This window comes from Ursus arctos, unplaced genomic scaffold, assembly GCF_023065955.2.
Source record: "Ursus arctos isolate Adak ecotype North America unplaced genomic scaffold, UrsArc2.0 scaffold_4, whole genome shotgun sequence".
Lineage (NCBI taxonomy): Eukaryota > Metazoa > Chordata > Mammalia > Carnivora > Ursidae > Ursus > Ursus arctos.
Genome location: NW_026623056.1, coordinates 17,182,097 through 17,201,824, shown reverse-complemented (window position 1 = coordinate 17,201,824; position 19,728 = coordinate 17,182,097). Strand labels below are relative to the sequence as shown.

The following is a 19,728-nucleotide window of genomic DNA, read 5'->3' as shown; positions in this document are numbered from 1 at the left end:
ACTGAGAGGAAGGATAAAGGGTCCACTGAATTTACAGACGCGATTGAGGAGAGGGCGGTGAGTAACCAAGACAACACAAGATGTTTGGCTCTGTAAAGGACGGGCAAACGAGAGGCAGCAGACTCCTGGGAACAGCATGGGGCTAAGAAAGGATTTGTTTGCTGTTAGACTTTGTTTTGGGATGCAAAACAATTGACCAGAAAAAAAGGTGAGGCTCAAGATGTATGAGACAGAGAATGCTTTAATTCCTTTTAATCCTACTAGTTATCATACAAATATAGTTACAGGTTCAAATCTTTTCTCAAAGTAAGTCAAGCAGAGAAAGACAACTATCATATGATTTCTCTCATCTATGGAACATAAGAACTAGAATGATCAGTAGGAGAAGAAAGGGATAAAGAAAGGGGGGTAATCAGAAGGGGGAATGAAACATGAGAGACTATGGACTATGAGAAACAAACTGAGGACTACAGAGGGGAGGGGGGTGGGGGAATGGGATAGGCCGGTGATGGGTAGTAAGGAGGGCACGTATTGCATGGTGCACTGGGTGTTATACACAACTAATGAATCATCGAGCCTTACATCGAAAACCGGGGATGTACTGTATGGTGACTAACATAATATAATAAAAAATCATTATAAAAACAACAACAACAAATCTTTTCTCAGATAAATAAAAGCCACAGCCTATCGAAACTATTATGAGATTCCAAAGTTATTTTCTACAGTTAAGAAAGGACAAAATATTGATTGGTCTTCGGAAAACAGCAAAAATACTGAACTATATATCCTGACTCAAAGGAAAAGGCCAGGCTTCTCATCAAAAGTAAAGATGAAAATTGAAGCAGCAGGCACGAGTGCCACCTGCTGGTAAAATATAAATTCTCACTATTTTGACTGAAATAGAAACCAGTCTTACTAGAAATTTCAAATGACTGGATTAGAGGTTATGTTTCCAATGATCATTTCTTCATACAGAATATCAGATCTTCCCACCCCACAAAGAAAGTCTTTGGTCTGCTGGTCTTCCTCTATTTCAAAACATTCAACAATAGGAGGCACATCAATCCAAGAGCTTTTACACTTTCCCTGTGTAATTTTAAACTGAAATACACCTCCTAATTTCTACCCACTGATACTAGCCTTCCTTCTGCTGCAATACAGTAAACCCCCATACTGGAGCTCTTCATCATCTGAACACAGGCATGTCTCCACTTACTTAGCCATCAGACTAAACAAACCAAGTACAGTTTTTTCCAAATGCTGTTCTTTAAATCTCCCACCATTCTGGTTGTGGGATGTGGCTGAATCTGTCAATAGTCCATAAAGTATCTCAGAACTTTTATTTCCAAAAGGTAGCCCAGTGGTACTGTTACTTACCTTTTCTGGGCCTTCACAAACTACTAACTCATACTAAGTTTGTGGTCAACTGAAATCCTGTCCAGCGAGATCTTCCTAATCCAATACTCATGTAATTTCATTATTTGGATCTAATGCAGTTTTGATGTTCATCCTTGTTAAATTTCATCTTGTAACAATTTTGACGGCATTTTGTCAAGATTATTCTGAACCTTGATTCTTGGTGCCACCTAAATTTCACAAGCCACTCACTAAATCTTCAACCAAATCAATTATAAAAAACTGGATATGAAAGAGCCTTAAAATGCAATTAATACTAAGCCACCAAAGAATACTCTTTTGGGTAGGGATGTTTATCTAGCTGCAAAGCTATTTACTATTTACCAATCTATTTACTACTCATTAATCTATTTCAGCCATTAGGATAATAAAAAATTCAGACCAACGGTTGAATGAAATCAAGGTATCATGTAATAGGCATCCCATGAATATACTGTCCTCATTTTCCTTTCAAAAAAGTAACTTATGAGTTTACATGGTGGTTGTCAAATGAACTCATGGAAAATGTTCATAAACCACACTGGAGTTATCAGTGGATACTTTCCTAAGTCCTCCTCCTTTAAAAAGAAAAAAAAAAACACTTTAAGAATCAACCTATTTAATGATTTCATGATCAAAAATTTAAACACATTAAGGCAGATTTGTGGCCAACCATACATGTATTTCACTCATTCTAATGGGCTGAAGATCACCTTTTCCAGAATAAAATTGTCCTCCTGAGTGAAATAAACTGTGTCTCCTCTGCTTAGGCATCCATGCTTAATTGAACATGCTTTATTTAAAAATGAATCCAAAGTTACTTAAAAATTATGAATAGCGACACAGATTGTTCAAACTGTATCTGGGTTATAATTCCACTGGGTTTTGAGATTTAAACAATCATTATGCAACAAACTATATGTCACATTTGCTGGGCTTCAGCTTTTTCTTTAATATATTTCTAACTAGGCTTTTCCACTTTAAAGACGATTCTCTTCATGAGAAAATGGAAGCAAAATAAGAAGTGCTGTTCTCTAGTAGAGTAGAACAATGCAATGTGGACTTGAAGCCCAACCCTGGATTCTAATCCCAGCTCTATCGTTTACAAACTGTGTGACCTTAACAGGTTACTTAACCTCTCCGTCCCTCAATCTCATCTGTAAGTGTGAATAAAAACAGTACCCTCCTTACAGAGTTATGAAAGAATTAAGTGAGTTAATACGTGTAAAGCATTAACAGTGCCAGCCACACAGTAAGCATTAAATGGGTTAGATGTTTGCTGGAATTCTCATTCTTGATCACCTATTAACATCAGTCACCCCTCATGGTTCCTTTCCCTGCACTTGCTCTGAAAATAACCATATAAAACAATAGTTGGTTAGGAGCTGGGCTCTGAAACCAGAAAGGCCTAGATTGGAGTACTGGCCCCACCACTTACCAGCAATGCTGTCTTGGAAAATCACCTAACTTCTCCCAGCTCAACTTCCCTCATTCATGCAATGGGATTAAAAACAGCACCTATCTTCATGGGGTTGTCAAGAGAATTAAATAAAAATTATATTTAAAAAAAATTTACATAGTACTTGGTGTGTAGCAGATACTCAGTGAATCTTGGTCAAAATCCCTTTTTGGGTAGCCCTCAGCATTTTGGTAGGCACAATCCGGGGACTATTTTCCTTTCCAACAGTCTTATAGGTTCATGATGCCTTTGACATATATCTTTGATTATCTGCCTCTCTCCATCTTTCATAGCTGGTCTGTGCTTTGTAGACCAATACTTCTCTCAACATTCTTCCCCATTTCCTTTCTCTTCAAATTTTTGTGGTTATTATGTCAAAATTTAAGAATTTCCTGTCCTTTGTGAACCCATTTGTTTTTTGAAGCCTATAACCATGAGACTGTACCCATATTTTTCTTCTGAAACATGTGCTTTCTAAAACACAGGATTCAAGAGGAGCTCATTTCTCAACATTATTACAATCTTTAAAATTAAGTGGTATTTTTTTTTTCCCTGAAGAGTGTATCCACTCTATTTCCCCAATCACCAATAAAAAGTAAATCCGGAATAATGGTTTCCACCACTGTTTCCTTTACCTTCTAGGAAACTCAATCATTAATCAAAATTATAGCACAAACGCTTTTCGCAGAATGAAACTTCCAACATATATCTAAAGAACACAATCCTACTAGTTTGTTTCTCTGTAAATTTTATAATCTGTATTAGAAACAATCATCTAAAATCCCTGTCATGCTAAGATTCTTTTGCATTTCTCCACCAGAACATCACCTTTTTTTCCTTTCTTCTTTTACAGCTCTCTGCCACATCCTTCCCCAGCACAGTGGTTTCTGTATCACACATACGCACACACCCCTCATTAGCCCCTCCAAGTGTTCCCTATTAGAGGTTTCTTTCCAAAAAGTGTACCTTTCAATGGCCAGAGTTCTTTCCTAAATACTATCCCCTCACTTCTTGGTAACAGACACCTCCTTGTTAAAATATTGTATTCTATATATACCACAATGGTATATACAAATTTATTTATATACAAGGTATTATTACCAAACAGTATTGTTCCCGAGTGCTTTCTTTCTGCCATATGCCTTCCTTCTAAGTTATCTGATTTCATAATTTTATTGGGGCTTATTCCTCTACTTTACTGATAGATTTAATAAGCCTACAACCAAACAGTAATAAAAGTTACTCTGCCAGAAGCCCACTACCATGCCATTGAAAAGCACAGCTCAGGAAACCAAATCCTCCACTCATACCCTCCAGCTCTTAACTGCACTATCTACCTTTGTCTTCCAAAGTTCCTAGCACTGAATGGAGATAGGGAAATATATACGCTATGCCTGCTCTTTGGAACGTCAAAACCCCTAGATTTCTTCTAAGTATTTCCATTAATGTACACAAGAAAAATTCTTTTGACTGCATTGCAAACTTTAAGATAGCAAGCACCATGTCTATTTTACACATTATACGCCCAAGTGCCAGGGGCTTAGTACTTTGCCATACGGACTAAGTCCTGCCCACAGCCTGTCTCTGAAAGGCTCACAGCAAAGAACGGTTTTTAAATTTTTTAAGGGCTGTTTAAAAAAAAAAAGAAAGAAAGAAAACAAAGAGGAATATGTGACAGAGACCATGCGGCCCCTTCACAAAGCTTAAATTTTCCCATCTGGCCCTTTCTAGAAAATGTTTGTTGACCCTACAATTTTTGTTAAAAGTGAAGGTAGGGAAGGCAAGGGAGAGGAGAGGGAGCTTGAAAAATGGAGAAGGACAAACAGAGATTTGCAATAAATATAATTGGAGATCACTACGAATAGTACAACTCACATAATATAAGTTGTGTAGGTCTTTAAACTATTCCTTGCCTTCCATTTTCATTGAGTTCCAAACGAAACTAAAGATCTTTCATTAGCATATATTAGAGATCTTTTTTTTTTGGGTAACCAATCTGTTGTTGAATCCCAGGTGCTCCTAGTACTAAATTTAAACCTTGGTAGTACACCTCTTCTCCAACTAGCCTAGTTAACATAAATGTTAGTCATCAGCAAGGTGTCAGCCACTGTAAGATGTCAATTCACAGGTATGTACCCTCATAGACACATCCTTTCCTTCCACATAGCACTAAGGAGCTAATTGCATCAATACTCCACAACATTTTACGCATCTGTTCCCATGTGACCTGTTACTTCAAAACTTCATCATTTAGAATGCCCCAAAAGCCCAGAAATAAAGTTCTGAAGGCTGAAAAATGTTTAACCAAAACATGAAAGCCCCATTCTCAAGTAATACAAAGTAGCAGTATTAGACCTATTCACAGCCATGTCCCTCAGAAGCACGTGCAAAGGTGTACCTGAAAATGCTGCTCCATCACTTGGATTTTTCCCTGGTCTGGACACTTTTTCAGAGCTCGATCTGCATAGTGGAATAGGATTTCTACCATCTGTAAGGAAAATAGCCTTATATAGAAAATAAAAACAAATCTCTCATATTTTTCAATACTTAATATATGTGGATCTTCCTAAGTAATACAGGATCAAGCTTTATTAAAAATACAATTTAAAATTTTAGTGCCTTTATTTCCCATTATTTTTAACCCCAGACTAATTTCTTTCAGCCTCAGGGCTATTACTAATTTGCTAATCTCCAGGTTCTAGACCTCAGTGGTATCTCTGTTGCTCAGGAAATGAAAAACTGAAGTTAAACTCTTCAAAAATGCTCTGCTGTAGGTCTTTCCCTCAAGAGCACAGATAGAACACAAATCCCTAAAGTATTTTAGCAAATATTGAGAAAACTGTTCATGAGTCTGAAGAGTGACCAATTTCTAGTCATATTTCCTATATGCTTACACTAACTTGAAATGTAATTTTTACCAATGCGTTTGCACAATAAAAAAAGAGGAATGACTACAGAATAAATGGATTCAACTAAGTCCAGATTGGGAAGACAAAGCCAACATTTAATATTAGCATTAATTAGATTAATGCTATTTGATAATAATAATAATAAAACGTCAGCCCTCTCTGCTACCTCAGGCAACACAAACACACAGGTAGTATTTCTATTTCTCATAATCACCTGTTTATGAATACTAACACATGTCAACTTTCTATGGGCTATAATTAGGCTGAGAAATAATCCAGACCCTTGGCTTTCTCCCTCCTCCTTTCTGCTGTCTTTTGGCTCCTTTATAACTTTATCATCCTCATAAGAGAGTAAAAGCAAGGGAAAAATGGAAAGGCGATAAGAAAGTTTAAAAGCATTCAGGATGACACCAGGGAATTATAACCTGACTTGTTTTTTTTATATACTCTCTTCTTGACTGTAGTCATTTACCCAATTATGCCCCCAAATTATTAATACCAAAAATGAATCTGTACTGTACCCTCGTAAAGCCCCTATTAAAATACTCACCCGATCTGCAACAACAGCCTTTCGCTTACTGACATCCCCTGATAATCCTGCAGAGAAGCAAAATGCAGCACAAAAACAAAGTCCAGATCTTCAGAACTGACACTGTTATGGTCTTTTATTTACAATCTGTGCTAACAATAGACATAATTACAATAATCCTTAGATATCAAAATGTTAACTAATATGTCATAATAAGAGTGTCTCCCATCTACTGGATCTGATCACATATCAACGTACTTCCCTTTTATTCCAACAGTAAATTTTCCTTATGAAAGAATTTTAAAAGTGACATTAAAACTCTATATTCTGTATTTGTCATTAACCTTTTTCACTGGAAGTCTGTAAGGTTTGATAACATCTTGTTCATAAAATATTTGAACACTAAGCTAAAAAGTATTCTATGAGTGATGATGATGATGATTCATTCTCTCAACTCTAAACAACGTCTACTACACTAGTATTCTGTTAACTTACCCACTACTGCTTTTGCTTTTCCTTCATGGAAAGACCATGCAAGAGCCAAGGCTTCTGTAAGACAATCTTGTTTTAGGAGATGATCCACTCTCTAAAATGAATAAATGAGAAAAGCTAGACCCCTTTGTTTGACTAAATACCAGTTGGAATTCCTATTCTACCTAATACATTTTCAGAAGTTGTTGCTTAACAGCTAAAATTATTCCAATAACTATGTAACTATCTTTTTTTTTTTTTTTTAAGATTTTATATTTTATTTGAGAGAGAGAGAGCACGTCTTCGACGAGCAGGGTGGGCAGGGGGAGAGAGGGAATTCCAAGAGGACTCTGCACTGAGCACAGAGACCGACGCGGGGCTCTACCCAGGACCCTGAGATCATGACCTCAGCCAAAACCAAGAGTCAGACGATCAACCAACTGAGCCACCCAGGCACCCCTGTGACTATCGTACTTCTAGGAAAAATAATTTCTTAAAGCACTGGATAGTACAGTGACTGTATGGGCTAATACAGGCAGCCACAAGCCCTAAATATGAAAAGAGGAGAAGGCTGGAATGTCAGTATAACAAAAATGGCTAGTTGTTTATTACAACCTCCATTCACTTCCTCCTCCTTAGTAACAAATCCCAAGTGTACCTGAGACAACAATATACCAGCTTAAGGACATTTCTAAGACTCCTGTGTAGCCACTTGGGGCCATGTGACTAAGTTCTGGCCAATGACAGGTAAGTGGAAGCGTTGTTTGGCCTTCCTGGGATATGACCTTAAAGGCAGGGGTCAGCCCTTCTCTTCCCTTTCCTCCTGCCTGGAATGTGGACTTGACAGCTAGAGCTCCGGCAGCCATTCTCGAACATAAAATGAACTAGAGATGAGAATTCACACACAAGGATGGTGGACCAGGACAGTATACTAAAGACCACAGAGCTGCCACACCAGCCACACACTCCCTACCTCCAGACTGTTTTTACATAAGAGAGAAATCTTGTTGAAGTCACTGTTATTTTAAATTTTCTCATATACGTAGCTAAATGTAACCCTAATTTATGGCCGGTTTTATCAAATCAAGTACCTAATAGTTACAGTGATTCAGAATCACTGATGTACACTTCTGAAATTAAAAAGCACAAATCCAAATAATCTTTTCTGCAAAGTCAAAACAGAAATGTTAAGATGCTATCAATTCAACAGCTCTAACATATAAAATTACTTTGAACTCACCTCTCTCCAGCTTCTCAGCATCATCACATAAACAGACTGGAAAATAAAGAAACTGTAATTAAAATGATCATCTTTAACAGCCTTGTTTGGCAGACACATTTGTCCCAGTCCCACATCCCATTTTACATCTCTCTAAGGAAAAATATTTCATACTACAATTAGAGATATCTCTAAAGGGCTTTCAAGGGCCCACATTAAAGAGTAAATCAAACATTTAATGGTCACTAAGTCTACCAACAAAGGAGTTAATTCCACAGGAAAGGAACAAAGAATGACCCAAAATGTCTGTACTAACTCGATAATATTTTGAATTTTAATGATGAAGAAATATTCCTCCAAGTTAAAAAAAAAAAAAAGCAAGGAACAAATTAATATACAAAAAAGTTCCTATTCCAGTGATTCTATTCTAAGTCAAACACCTCAATGAATTTTAATATATGCTAAGCTGATCTAAGCTAAAGGACATCTTAATTATATGACAAATATACATGATAAGGTATCTTACTGGTCATGAAAACATAAATGTGAAGATTATGAAAGCATATCCTTCAATCAAGAAAATAAGCATCCTATGATAACCTATATGAAAGTAAAAATATGTCTAAAAGTAGAGAAAATGAATAAGCTAAAAATCACAACTATATAACCCCTCAAAAGGGAGCCTGGCTGGCTCAGTCAGTTGGAGCGTGAGACTCTTGATCTTGGGGTTGTGAGTTCAAGCCCCACATTGGGTGTAGAGCTTATTTAAAAGAAAATATATATATATATATATTTCTGTATGTGTGTATACACACACACGTATATCTCCCCTAAAAGTTTTAGATTACTGCTGATCAATATTCACTTTGTAATGCACAGCTCTCTTTACCAGAAACCTCCTTCAACTGCAACTACCCTGACACGAACAAATGCCAAGTTACAGAGTAGAAGATCTTACTTTTGTCCCCAAATAAAAGATCTGACCACCATAGCTACTGATGGATTGATAACAAGCCTTCTCTCCAACCAAAGCCTATAAAAAAAAAAAGTAAAAATTATATGCATTAGAAGTCTCATTAAGTTTTAAAGAATGTCAAGTATACACAGACATTTTAGGTCAGCATAGTTTTATCCCGTAAATTAGTGGGGAAAAAATGTCAGTCAAGTGCCAGTCTGTCACTGGAAATGGCAAAAAAGACAGAGTGCAAAAAGTTAATTCCCTGTTTACATATGGTCTTTTTATTTTTCAGCATAACGCAGACATGGGAGGAATACGCCAACTTTCTAAATCTAAAGGGAAACTGTAGCAACCTGCCCATTATTGGAAGACAGACATTCACGGCTTCTGGCAAAGAACAGGGCTGTTTGAAAATAGTACCTCTAAGTTCTCTAAAATAAACATCAACCTAAAACACAAAGAGAAACAGGAAGACAAAGCAGCATAATATATGGGAGTCAGCCTAGCCCAGCAAAAGAGAAACAAAACCTACTGTGTGATAAATTTGGATTGTGAATTTTGACTCTGTTACTTAAGGTATGACCCTACCCTAAACAAGTTCCAAACTTCTGACATTGTTTTCCCATCTTTGAAAAACCATGCAGTTTTCGTGAAACTTAACTAGGCTAATATTTATAAATGTCCCCAAATACATAAATGGTCAGTAACTGATAACCATGATAATTTTTAACTTTTCACTATGAAATTTAAAAATATATACAAAGGTAGGGAGAATAATACAATGAACACTGCATCCATGAATCAGCCTCATCAATTACAAGATCATCACCGATCTTGTCTCACCTGTACTCCCACAGACTCCCCAATACACAGTATAATTTTGAGATGATTCTCAGATTTTGAATATTTCATTTATAAAAATTCAGTGTAAGCATAATGATTTAGTCCTTTTTAACATAACCACAACTTCATTAGCATACTTTTTTAAATTAACAATATGAAATAAAAATAAATAAAAATTCTCAATACGAAATATCCAGTGTTTGGATTTCAAATCAACTCATAAGTGTCAAATGTTGTTGAGGTTTTTGTTGTTTTTGCTTTTTCTACATTTCGTGTGTCTAAATCAAGATCCAACCAAGGGCCACAAATCAGAGCTGGCTGATATGTCTCTTAACGCTCTTTTAAGTTTATAGGTTTTGCTTTCATCTCAATCCTTTATTTTCCTTGAAATTTACTGCTGAGAAACCGAATACTTATTCCATAGTTTCCCACTCTCTAGATTTTGCTAATTGTATCCACAGGGAATCTTTTAACATGTTCCTCTGTCTTCCATATTTTCTCTAGAAGATGCTTGATCAGAATCAGGGTCTTCTGCTTTGATTTTGGTTTGTTTTTTTGGCAATACTACTTTAAGTACAATGTTAGCTATAAGATTTTTATAGATGCCCTTGATTATATGGTTGAAAAAATTCCTTTATTCCTAGTTTGGTGAAATTTCTCAGGAACGGATATTGAACTCCATCAAATGCTTTTTCTTTGTCTTTTGGGATGATATTATGGTTTTTCTTTTATAATCAACTAATACAGTAAATTATGCTGATTTTGAATGCTAAAGCAGTCTTGCATGCCTTGGAAAAACACCAAGTGGCCATAATTTATTACTTTTTATACATTGCTGGTTTCTATTTGCTAATATTTTAAGTATTTTTGCTTCTATGCTTATGAGAACATTAGTCTGTAGTGTTCTTTATTGTAGTATCTTTGTCTGATTTTATTTTCAGAGTTAATTTAGTCTTATAAAAAATTATGTGCTCCCTTTCTTTGAAGAATTTTGTGTACAATTGGTCTTTTGTTTTTTTTCCCTTAAATATAATAGACCTCATTAGCAAAGCTATCTGCATCTGGAGCTTCTCTATGGAAAATCAACCAATTTCTTTAACTGAGGCACAGTCACTTAGATTTCTATTACTTGTTGAGTCTGCTTTGGTAATTCGTGCATTCCAAGGAATTTTTCCATTTCATCTGAAGTTGCTGAATTTATTGGCATAAAGTTATGCACGTATCTTTTTAATACCTATAGACTCTCCAGTGAGGACACCTCTCCCATTCCTGATACTGATAATTCCTGATACTGATACTTCTCTTTTTCTTGATTAATCTCATTAGAGGTTTACCAATCTTATTTCTTTTAAAGAACCAGCTTTTGATTTCTTTGATTTTCTGTACTGTCTGTCCATTTTCTATTTAATTGATTTGTGTTCACCTTTTTATTTTTCCTTCAATCTACTTTAATTTTGCTCTTTTCCTATTTCCTTAATTAAGACAGAAGCTAAGAGCATTGATTTGAGATCTTTCTTCCTTTCTAATGTGAGTATTTAAATCTGTAAGTTACCCTTAAAAACTGATTTAATTGTAGACCACAGATTTTGATATGTTGTATTTTCATTTTCATTCAGTTTAGAATATATTCCAATTTCCTCTGAGATTTCTTCTTTGACTCATGGGTTATTTATAAAACAGTTGTTTAATTTCCAAATATTTGGGTTTTTTCCAGATTTACCCTGATGATTCCTTCAACAATTTATGGAAGTTTTACGACCTAGCATATAGCCTGTATTGGTGCATGTTCCACACGCTCTTGAACAAAGCTTGTAATTTGCTTTTGTTCTGAGGAATATTCTATGAATGTCACTTAGGTCAGTTGGTCAATAGTGGTTAGGTCTTCTATGCCCTTAATGATTTTCTGTCTACTAATTCTGCTAATGACTGAGAGGGGCTTTGTGTCATTGTGGATTTGTTGGTTTCTCCTTTCAGTTCTGTCAACAGTGTTTGCTTCATGTATATTGGAGGTCTGATACTGGATACTTAAATCTTTAAGGTTCTTATGCCTTCTCATAACCTCTTTTTATCAATTTGAAATTTTTATCTCTGACAATATTTCCTACTCTGAAACTCTGAAATTATGATTAGAGTTTGCATAGTAAGTCTTCTTACATCATCTTAGTTTTAATTTATCTATGTTTTTGTACTTAATGTGGTTTGTAGACAGCATAGAGTTGGTTCTTGCTTTTCTGTATCCAGTCTATCTCTGCCTTTTAATTGAAACGTTTAGACTATTTCCACTTCCTGTAATTATTGATATGGTTGGGTTTAGATTTATTATCTTATTAACTTTTTTCTACTTGTCTGTTCCCTTTTTTATGCTTCATTGAATTTGGTATTTTTTAACATCCCATTTTGTCACTACTATTAACTTAGTTACACCACTTCTTTTTCAGTGACTCCTCTAATGTTTACAATATGTAACTTTAACTTATCTCCTTCTACATTTAAACAGTATTATACGATTTGATGTATAATATAAAGCCTTACAATGATATACTTCAATGCCCTACTCCCTGCTGCTATAAACTATTTTCATCATACACACTTCTACATTATCAGAGACATTACAACATATTATTTTTGTTTTAAACAGTCGATTGCTCTTTTAAATAACAGTACTGAGGTATAATTTTTATACCACAAAATTCATTAATTAAATGTATAATTTAGTAATTTTTAATAAATTTACAGTTGCCCAAGCATCACCAAAACCCAGTTTTAGAACATTTCCATCACTCCACAAAGATCCCTTGTACACATTTCCAGTCAACCCTCACTCCTACTCCCAGTCTCAAGTAACCACTACTCTACATTTATCTGTATAAACTTGGCTTTCCTGGACATCTCATAGAATCAAACAATCTTTCCATATGGCTTCTTCCACTTAACAGTATTTTTGAAAAGGTTCATCTATGTTGTAGCATGTGTCATAGTTCATCCTCTTCGTTGCAGAATAGTATTCTATTAACATGGCTAGGTCACTTTTTGTTTATCCATTTATCAAGTGGTGGACATGTGGACTGTTTCCATTCTTCAACTATTACGAATAATGTTGCTATGAACATTTGTGAACAAGTGTTTATGTGGGCATATGTTTTCACTTCTCTTGGGTATATACCTAGGAGTAGAACTGCTCAAATGAACCCTTATGAATATATTTAACATTCAGAGGAACCGCCAAAATGTTTTCCACAGCAGCTGTACCATTTCCCACCAGCACCGTGTAGAAGTCCCAGTTCTTCCACATCTTCACTAACACCTGTGACTATCTGCCTTTTTAGTTACACAGCCAACCTGGTGAGTATGAAGTGATACCTCACTGTGGTCTTGAGTTGCATTTCCCTAATGATGAACGACGTTGAACATCTTGGCTATGCTTGTTGGTCATGTGTATATCTTTGGAGACTACTCCAGTTGTTTCTGATGAGAAATCTGCTCTCATACTTATTGCCGCTCCTCTGCATTTAATGTGTCTTTTCTCTGTGGCTGCTTTAATATTTCTCTCTTTACCACACTCATTTTGATCAATCTATATATGGTTTTCTTTATTTTACCTGCGCTTGGGTTCACTGAGCTTCTTGAAAATTTGTGTTTATAGTTTTAGAAAGTTTTTGCCCACTATTTCTTCCATTTTCTTCCCTCTCCTTTTCTTCAGAGATTCCAACTGCTCATATATTAGGCTACTCAATGCTGTCTCACAGGTCACAAATATTTTTTCAAATTATTTTTTCTGTGTTTCATTTTGGATAAATTCTATTGCTATATCTTCAAGTTCACTAATGTTTTTTCTTGTCATGTCTACTCTTTGACATTAATCCCATCCAGGGCATTTTTCATCTCAAGCACTAATAATTTTTACCTCTAGAAGTTAGATTTGCGTCTTCTTTAGTATTTTCCATGTCACTACTTAACTTTTTGGACCTATAGACTATAGTTGTAATAACTGCTATATCCTTATCTGCTAATTCTAACATCTGTTTCAGGTCTAAGTCAGTTTTGATTGCTCTTTCTTCTCACTATAAATTGTGTTTTTCTTCTTCTTTACATGCCCAGTAATCTGATAGAATGGCAGATACTGAATTTTACCTTGTTGGATTCTGGAAATTTCTGTATTATTAATATTCTTGTGCTTTGTTTTGTGAAGTAGTTAAGTTACTTGGAAACAGTTTCTTTCTGGTCTTATTTTTAAGATTTATAGTGGGAACCCGAACAGCGTTTATTCTGGTCCTAATTACTCCCCACTCAGAGGCAAGATGCCCTGAGTATTCTACCCAATGCCCTATAAATTACAAAGTTTTCCATTCTGGCTGGCATAAACAAGCCGGTGTGAGCACTGGATACAGTTCCTTCTAAACCTATCAATTCTTTCCCTAGCCTTCGGTAGAATCAGCATCTGCTGATCAGTAGTCTGTGGAATACCCAAGGGGAACCACAGGTATAGCGCTTGCTCTCCTCTCCAGTACCCGGTCCTGCAAACTCAACCCACCTTAAGTCTTCCCAGAGTCTCAGCTCATGGAGTCCATCAGGCTCCAACTGGGTTCCTCACCCCTGGGCTATAGCCTGGAAACTCTCTCTAGGCTAGAAGCTAGGATAATCATAGGGCTCACGTCACTTGTTTCCCATTTTGTCAGGGATTGCTGTCCTTCATTGCCTGATGTTCAGTATTCTGAAAAGTTTTTTCTTCTTTTACACAGGAGAGTAAATCCAGCGCCCATTATTCCATCTTGGCCAAAACTGCAAGTTCCAAGTCTAACACCGTTTCTAATAACCATTCAGACAGAAGAAAATAACCTCAGTGTGGGATAGTAATTAGTCTTTAGCGAATTCTGCATTACCATTTCTTATTCTGGATTATCTTGGTTTGTAAATTCTGTGGCTGGAAGACCCTTTCATACATTTTTAAACTCTGAAGTTCTAATATCTCAGGGAGATTTGAGCAATGGCTGTATATCACACAGTAGGTACTCATCAAATATGAACATTACTTTTTTTTCCCAAGAAATTACCCAGGAAAGCCTCTAAATTTCCTGCTTACAGATTATTGGTTTAGGAAATCACAATTCAAAGAAATTTAACTGTAAACTATCTGTGTAAATTGCTAAAGGCCATCATTGTGGTTGCTTAAGATACAGTAAAATTAATACTAAGTTAATACTTAGTGTGTGTCCTCCTTTTCTCCAGACGCCTACATTTCATCTATCCCCTATTCCCAAAGAATCTTCTTTCTCTCAAAGCCACCTTTATCTTTTAATGCTCACAGCCACCACACCTGCTCGAGCCTTTACCAATCACCCAAGTCAGGCTACCTATCTCTAGTCATTCATCCCTTAAATCTATCAGGCTTATTGCCACCGTATTAAACTTTCTAAAATATTCTGCTTTTACAATTTCTCATAAATTTTCAATTTCATTATTTTAATGTAAAGGTTAAAATTCTTTGATATTAAATTAATCACATTTCTGAATAGAAGGTAGCATGAATTACTGTTTTAGTTCACATTCCTGAATCCTTACAAACACACCCATATCCACTTCAATCTAGACATAAAGATAACTAACTTCTCAGAGTTCCAATTTCTAAAACAAACAACAAAATACCAAGTTTATCAAAGCAATTCTAAGATAATGGATTACCCTTACCAGTGCCTGGCTAACATTTCCTCCAGTGGCTAGGGATTTGAAATGGCTGCTGTTATAGACCAACTGAACTTCTGAGATCTCCACTGTTTCCAGTTCCTCTTGAGTCTGCCGATCAATCACATGCAATTTCTCCACACTATCCAAGAGCACAACTGTGCGTGAGTTTATCCACTGCAAATCAAGCACACCGCAAAAAAAAAAAAAAAAAAAAAAGGTGAGGCCCATCCCACACCATCATTCAGGACAAAAAGAAAGCCTGGCCACTCAGTTAAATTGTATTGAGGATTCTATCCATTTAGTAATTTGATGACAACAAAATCACAGCAAGAACTACTCGGTGACAGTGGATAATAGTGTATAACACAGTACTGAGTTCTGACAGTGTTAAAACGACTCATAGTATTTAAAAAAAGTAACTAAGAAGGGTGCCTGGGTGGTTCAGTTGGTTAAGCGTCTGACTCTTGATTTTGGCTCAGGTCATGATCTCAGCATCGTGAGATCAAGCCCCGTGGGCTCCGCGGGGTGGGGTGGAGCCTGCTTAAGATTCTCTCTCTCCCTCTCTAAGAATGAATGAATGAATGAATGAAAGAATAAAATAAAAATAAGGTACCTAAGAGCTTTCACAGATATATTACAGTATATATTAGCTTCAGTAAAATTCTTTAAATGGTACAGTGGCACAAGCAAACTGACAAACTATGTATTTCTTATGTTTTTGACATTAATTAAATAAAAGGACAAATAAACCTCATAAACCTAGGTGGTCAATTGTTAGCATTTACATAATACATATTTTAAAACAGAAACATTACAAAATATATATTTCCTCTAAAACTTCCCTACCAATTATGGGAAAGTTCCTTGCTTTTCTATTTCTCTATATTCCGAATTTTCCTTAATAAGTCCTATTATAATTTTAGAGGTAATAATTTAATAATAATATTAAAAATCTTCTGAAGGATGTCATTTTGATAAACTTCTTGGGTTTTATTTAAGACTTCTTCTTTTCTTTTTTTTTTTTTTTTAGAGATTTGTTTATTTGAGAGCAAGAGAGCTGTGCATGTGAGCAGGGGGACGGGCAGAGGGAGAGACTCTTCAAGCAGACTCTCACTGAGTGTGGAGCCTGACACAGGTCTCAATCTCATGACCCATGAGATCATGACCTGAGCTGAAACCAAGAGGCGGATGCCCAACCGACAAGCCACCCAGACACCCCTACGATTTCTTCTTTTCAAAAAAAATTTTTTTTTTAAATTTCAATCCCTTTTAAAATCTGCTCAATTAGAATTCTAAATTAGCCAGAATAAAGTGCTTCTCCTGCACTTTCTCTCTCTGGGATTCATGTTGTTTTATTTGTATGACCTATTCCATGTCATCGGAGATTATTTGCATAATACCACATCGAAAACAACCAAGTTAAAATGGATCACTTTTTTTTTTTTTTTTTTAAAGATTCTATTTATTTATTTGACAGAGAGAGACAGCCAGTGAGAGAGGGAACACAAGCAGGGGAGTGGGAGAGGAAGAAGCAGGCTCATAGTGGAGGAGCCTGATGTGGTGCTCGATCCCAGAACTCCGGGATCACGCCCTGAGCCAAAGGCAGACGCTTAACGACTGCGCCACCCAGGCGCCCCAAAATGGATCACTTTTAACATAGTGAAAATACACTCTTATCACTGTATTGTGGCTACTATGAGGGAAGGATTTTGTTCTGTTTTTCCCCAAAAAATTTCTCTCTCAGAAAACAGGGAGTTTGATGCTCCAATCATTTACAAAGAGCTCTTAAAGGTGCTCTCTTGATTATTTTAAAAAACAAACTATCATTAGGAAAGACACATTATTAGCCTTATACAACCTTAGTACTAGTTTTTAGATGCTTTCAAAGGTCACCTGGTTAAAAAAGAGAATGCAAAGAGTGTTAGCAGGTTTAGCAATTATTCCTAAGATTAGACCCTCACAACTACAGCTGCTGACATTGTTGCAAACGAGCCTTTTAATGGTAATTTATAAAGCAATGCAGTTACTGTCATATCATGGATAAGTCACAGGACAGATGAAACACCTACTGCCCCACTGTCAGGAGAATGGTTACTTGCAGTTGAGGAAAAATTTTCCAGGGACAAAACCATATGCAGATTTTAAGAATGCCATATCTCAAACATCTTAAACAGAAGTAATTATGATGAATTCTAGGAAACTGTGTTAGATAATCCAACAGGGGGGTCCTGGTGATGACAAAGACACTGATGTCTTACATTCAGGAGAAGAGTTTGAACAAAATTATTTCATTAAATGTGTATGGAAACTAAGTATCATTTCTAAATCAACAGTCTATTTGTGAGATTAAAACGCAACATACAACTAAATTAATTAAATTGTATATTATAAAGAAAAGATCCACTTCTTCAATATCCTAAAAAGTAACATATTATCCAGTTAGGGGGAAAACTTTTTTTAGTCATTTTATTAAAAAAATGAGGCTCTCTTATTTAGAGTTGCCTGTATTCATGCATATACAGAATATTTCACTGGATACTGACATGCTTGAAGCATTAATGACAGAAACCCAGAAACAGTATAATTACACTATCTGCAAAGTGGACACACTATTTGAAAAAGAAAAAATAAACTTTGATACAAAAAGAAATACTCTTTTTTAAACTAAAAAGTTACTTAAAACTGAGATGTACAGTAGAGAGAAAATTCTGCGAAGTTTTTAGACATGAAAAAAAGAATAAATTACATAAACTCCTGAACCAATTAGGACAAGCTCAGAAGTACAAAAATGTGTTTATAAAGAAAGCAGGGCAACGATCCTCAAGAAACCCACCCAAATTCTTCTGAACTCACCTTTAAACTAATCAGGACATCAAAGAAAACTTTTCCTGACCCTGCCACTGTTCAGCAGGACATAGGCTGAAAGGCATTATAAGTAAGGTGGCATCGGGGCGCCTGGGTGGCTCAGTGGTTTAAACGTCTTGATTTCGGCTCAGGTCATGACCTCAGACTTGTGAGATCGAGCCCCTTGTTGGGCTCCAAGCTGGGCATGGAGACTGGGTAAGATTCTCTCTCTACCTCTGCCCCTCCCTCCCCTCTCTACGTTTCCCCCCGCCCCCCAAAAATTAATGTGGCATTATACCAAACTCAGACTCCATTGCTTCTGTCCATATTTTACATAATCCCAAAAGTCAGGGTTCTTGGCAGAAATCCTGGTAGTGCTAATACACCAGGGTCTCAAACCAATTACATGAGATAAATGGGGCATATTAATCTGAATAATACTCACAGTAAAGTTGATGAGATCATAGTAGAGGTGAAGGTGCTTTTGCTTAGTGACATGTATTGCTCCAGACTCATCTCTCTTAACCTGATGGTGAAATAAAAACAACCTAAATACCAGCTATGTTGGGAGGGGCTTTTGTAGATACTTAATTATACTCCCCTTAGAAAATGAGTTCCATTCACAGTACGCATAGCCCCAAATACTGGCAATTAAAGAAACTATTACACAAATGAAAAAAAATCATTCACACCATGATTTGTACCAAAATACGAGGCACATCTGCTCAGTGTTCTGGTTGTCAGTCCTGTAACGTGTGTTCACTCTACTATAATTCAGAACAATTAACTTCACCCCATCGGTGACTGTACTCAGCTAGAGTTAAAGCATAAAATGGGACTGACCACATGGTATGATAAAGTCAAAAAGTCCGTTAGGAAAAAAAAAAAGCTGCAGGGACAAAGCTAGACTTTTCTGAAGTATACTGTTACAGCTCAAACAGCCCAAAATGTCCCAGGAGAATCTCAAGCATCAATATTTTATTTACATATGTGTACATACACCCTCTCTAATCTTTCACCACCCTTGTAATTTGCTTTCCCTGCTTTTGCTCCAAGGTGACAGAGCTGCAGGAGACGCAGCACGATGTAAAATGTATGACAACCTAGCCAACCTGGGCTGCCTTACACTCTCCCAGAGCAGTGTTCCAGATGGCTTCCTTTCCCTTCAAGCCCTAATTCCTTTGCCTTCTAGTCCCATCACTTACAGTGTTGATCTCACCAGATACCTACACAAACTGAGCCCTCCTAATGCAGGCCCTTGATGTACTCTCATCTTTGCTTCACTAAGTCACTTCCCCTGGAAGAAATTATAGGCTAGTAGAAGGAGCATGTGACCTAGAGGTGTGTGTTTCAGTTCCACTAGTATAGCCGTGTGGACAAAGGCCAATCACTTATTCTTTCTCAGTTCCCTCACGT

At 36.4% G+C, this 19,728-nt stretch overlaps 1 protein-coding gene across 8 annotated transcripts in view; it reads right to left on the bottom strand.

Annotated features, from left to right (window-relative positions):
- VPS8 (VPS8 subunit of CORVET complex) overlaps window positions 1–19,728 on the bottom strand; it is a 296,045-nt gene that overhangs the window by 182,154 nt on the left and 94,163 nt on the right. For all 8 annotated transcript variants that reach the window (XM_057306778.1, XM_026497368.4, XM_048215283.2 and 5 more), the window contains 7 exons: window positions 18,758–18,838; window positions 15,472–15,642; window positions 8,944–9,018; window positions 8,007–8,042; window positions 6,791–6,881; window positions 6,317–6,363; window positions 5,256–5,345 (listed from right to left, as the gene is read on the bottom strand). In XM_057306778.1, coding sequence (XP_057162761.1) covers window positions 5,256–5,345; window positions 6,317–6,363; window positions 6,791–6,881; window positions 8,007–8,042; window positions 8,944–9,018; window positions 15,472–15,642; window positions 18,758–18,838 — 591 coding nt within the window. The remainder of the gene's footprint in view (window positions 1–5,255; window positions 5,346–6,316; window positions 6,364–6,790; window positions 6,882–8,006; window positions 8,043–8,943; window positions 9,019–15,471; window positions 15,643–18,757; window positions 18,839–19,728) is intronic.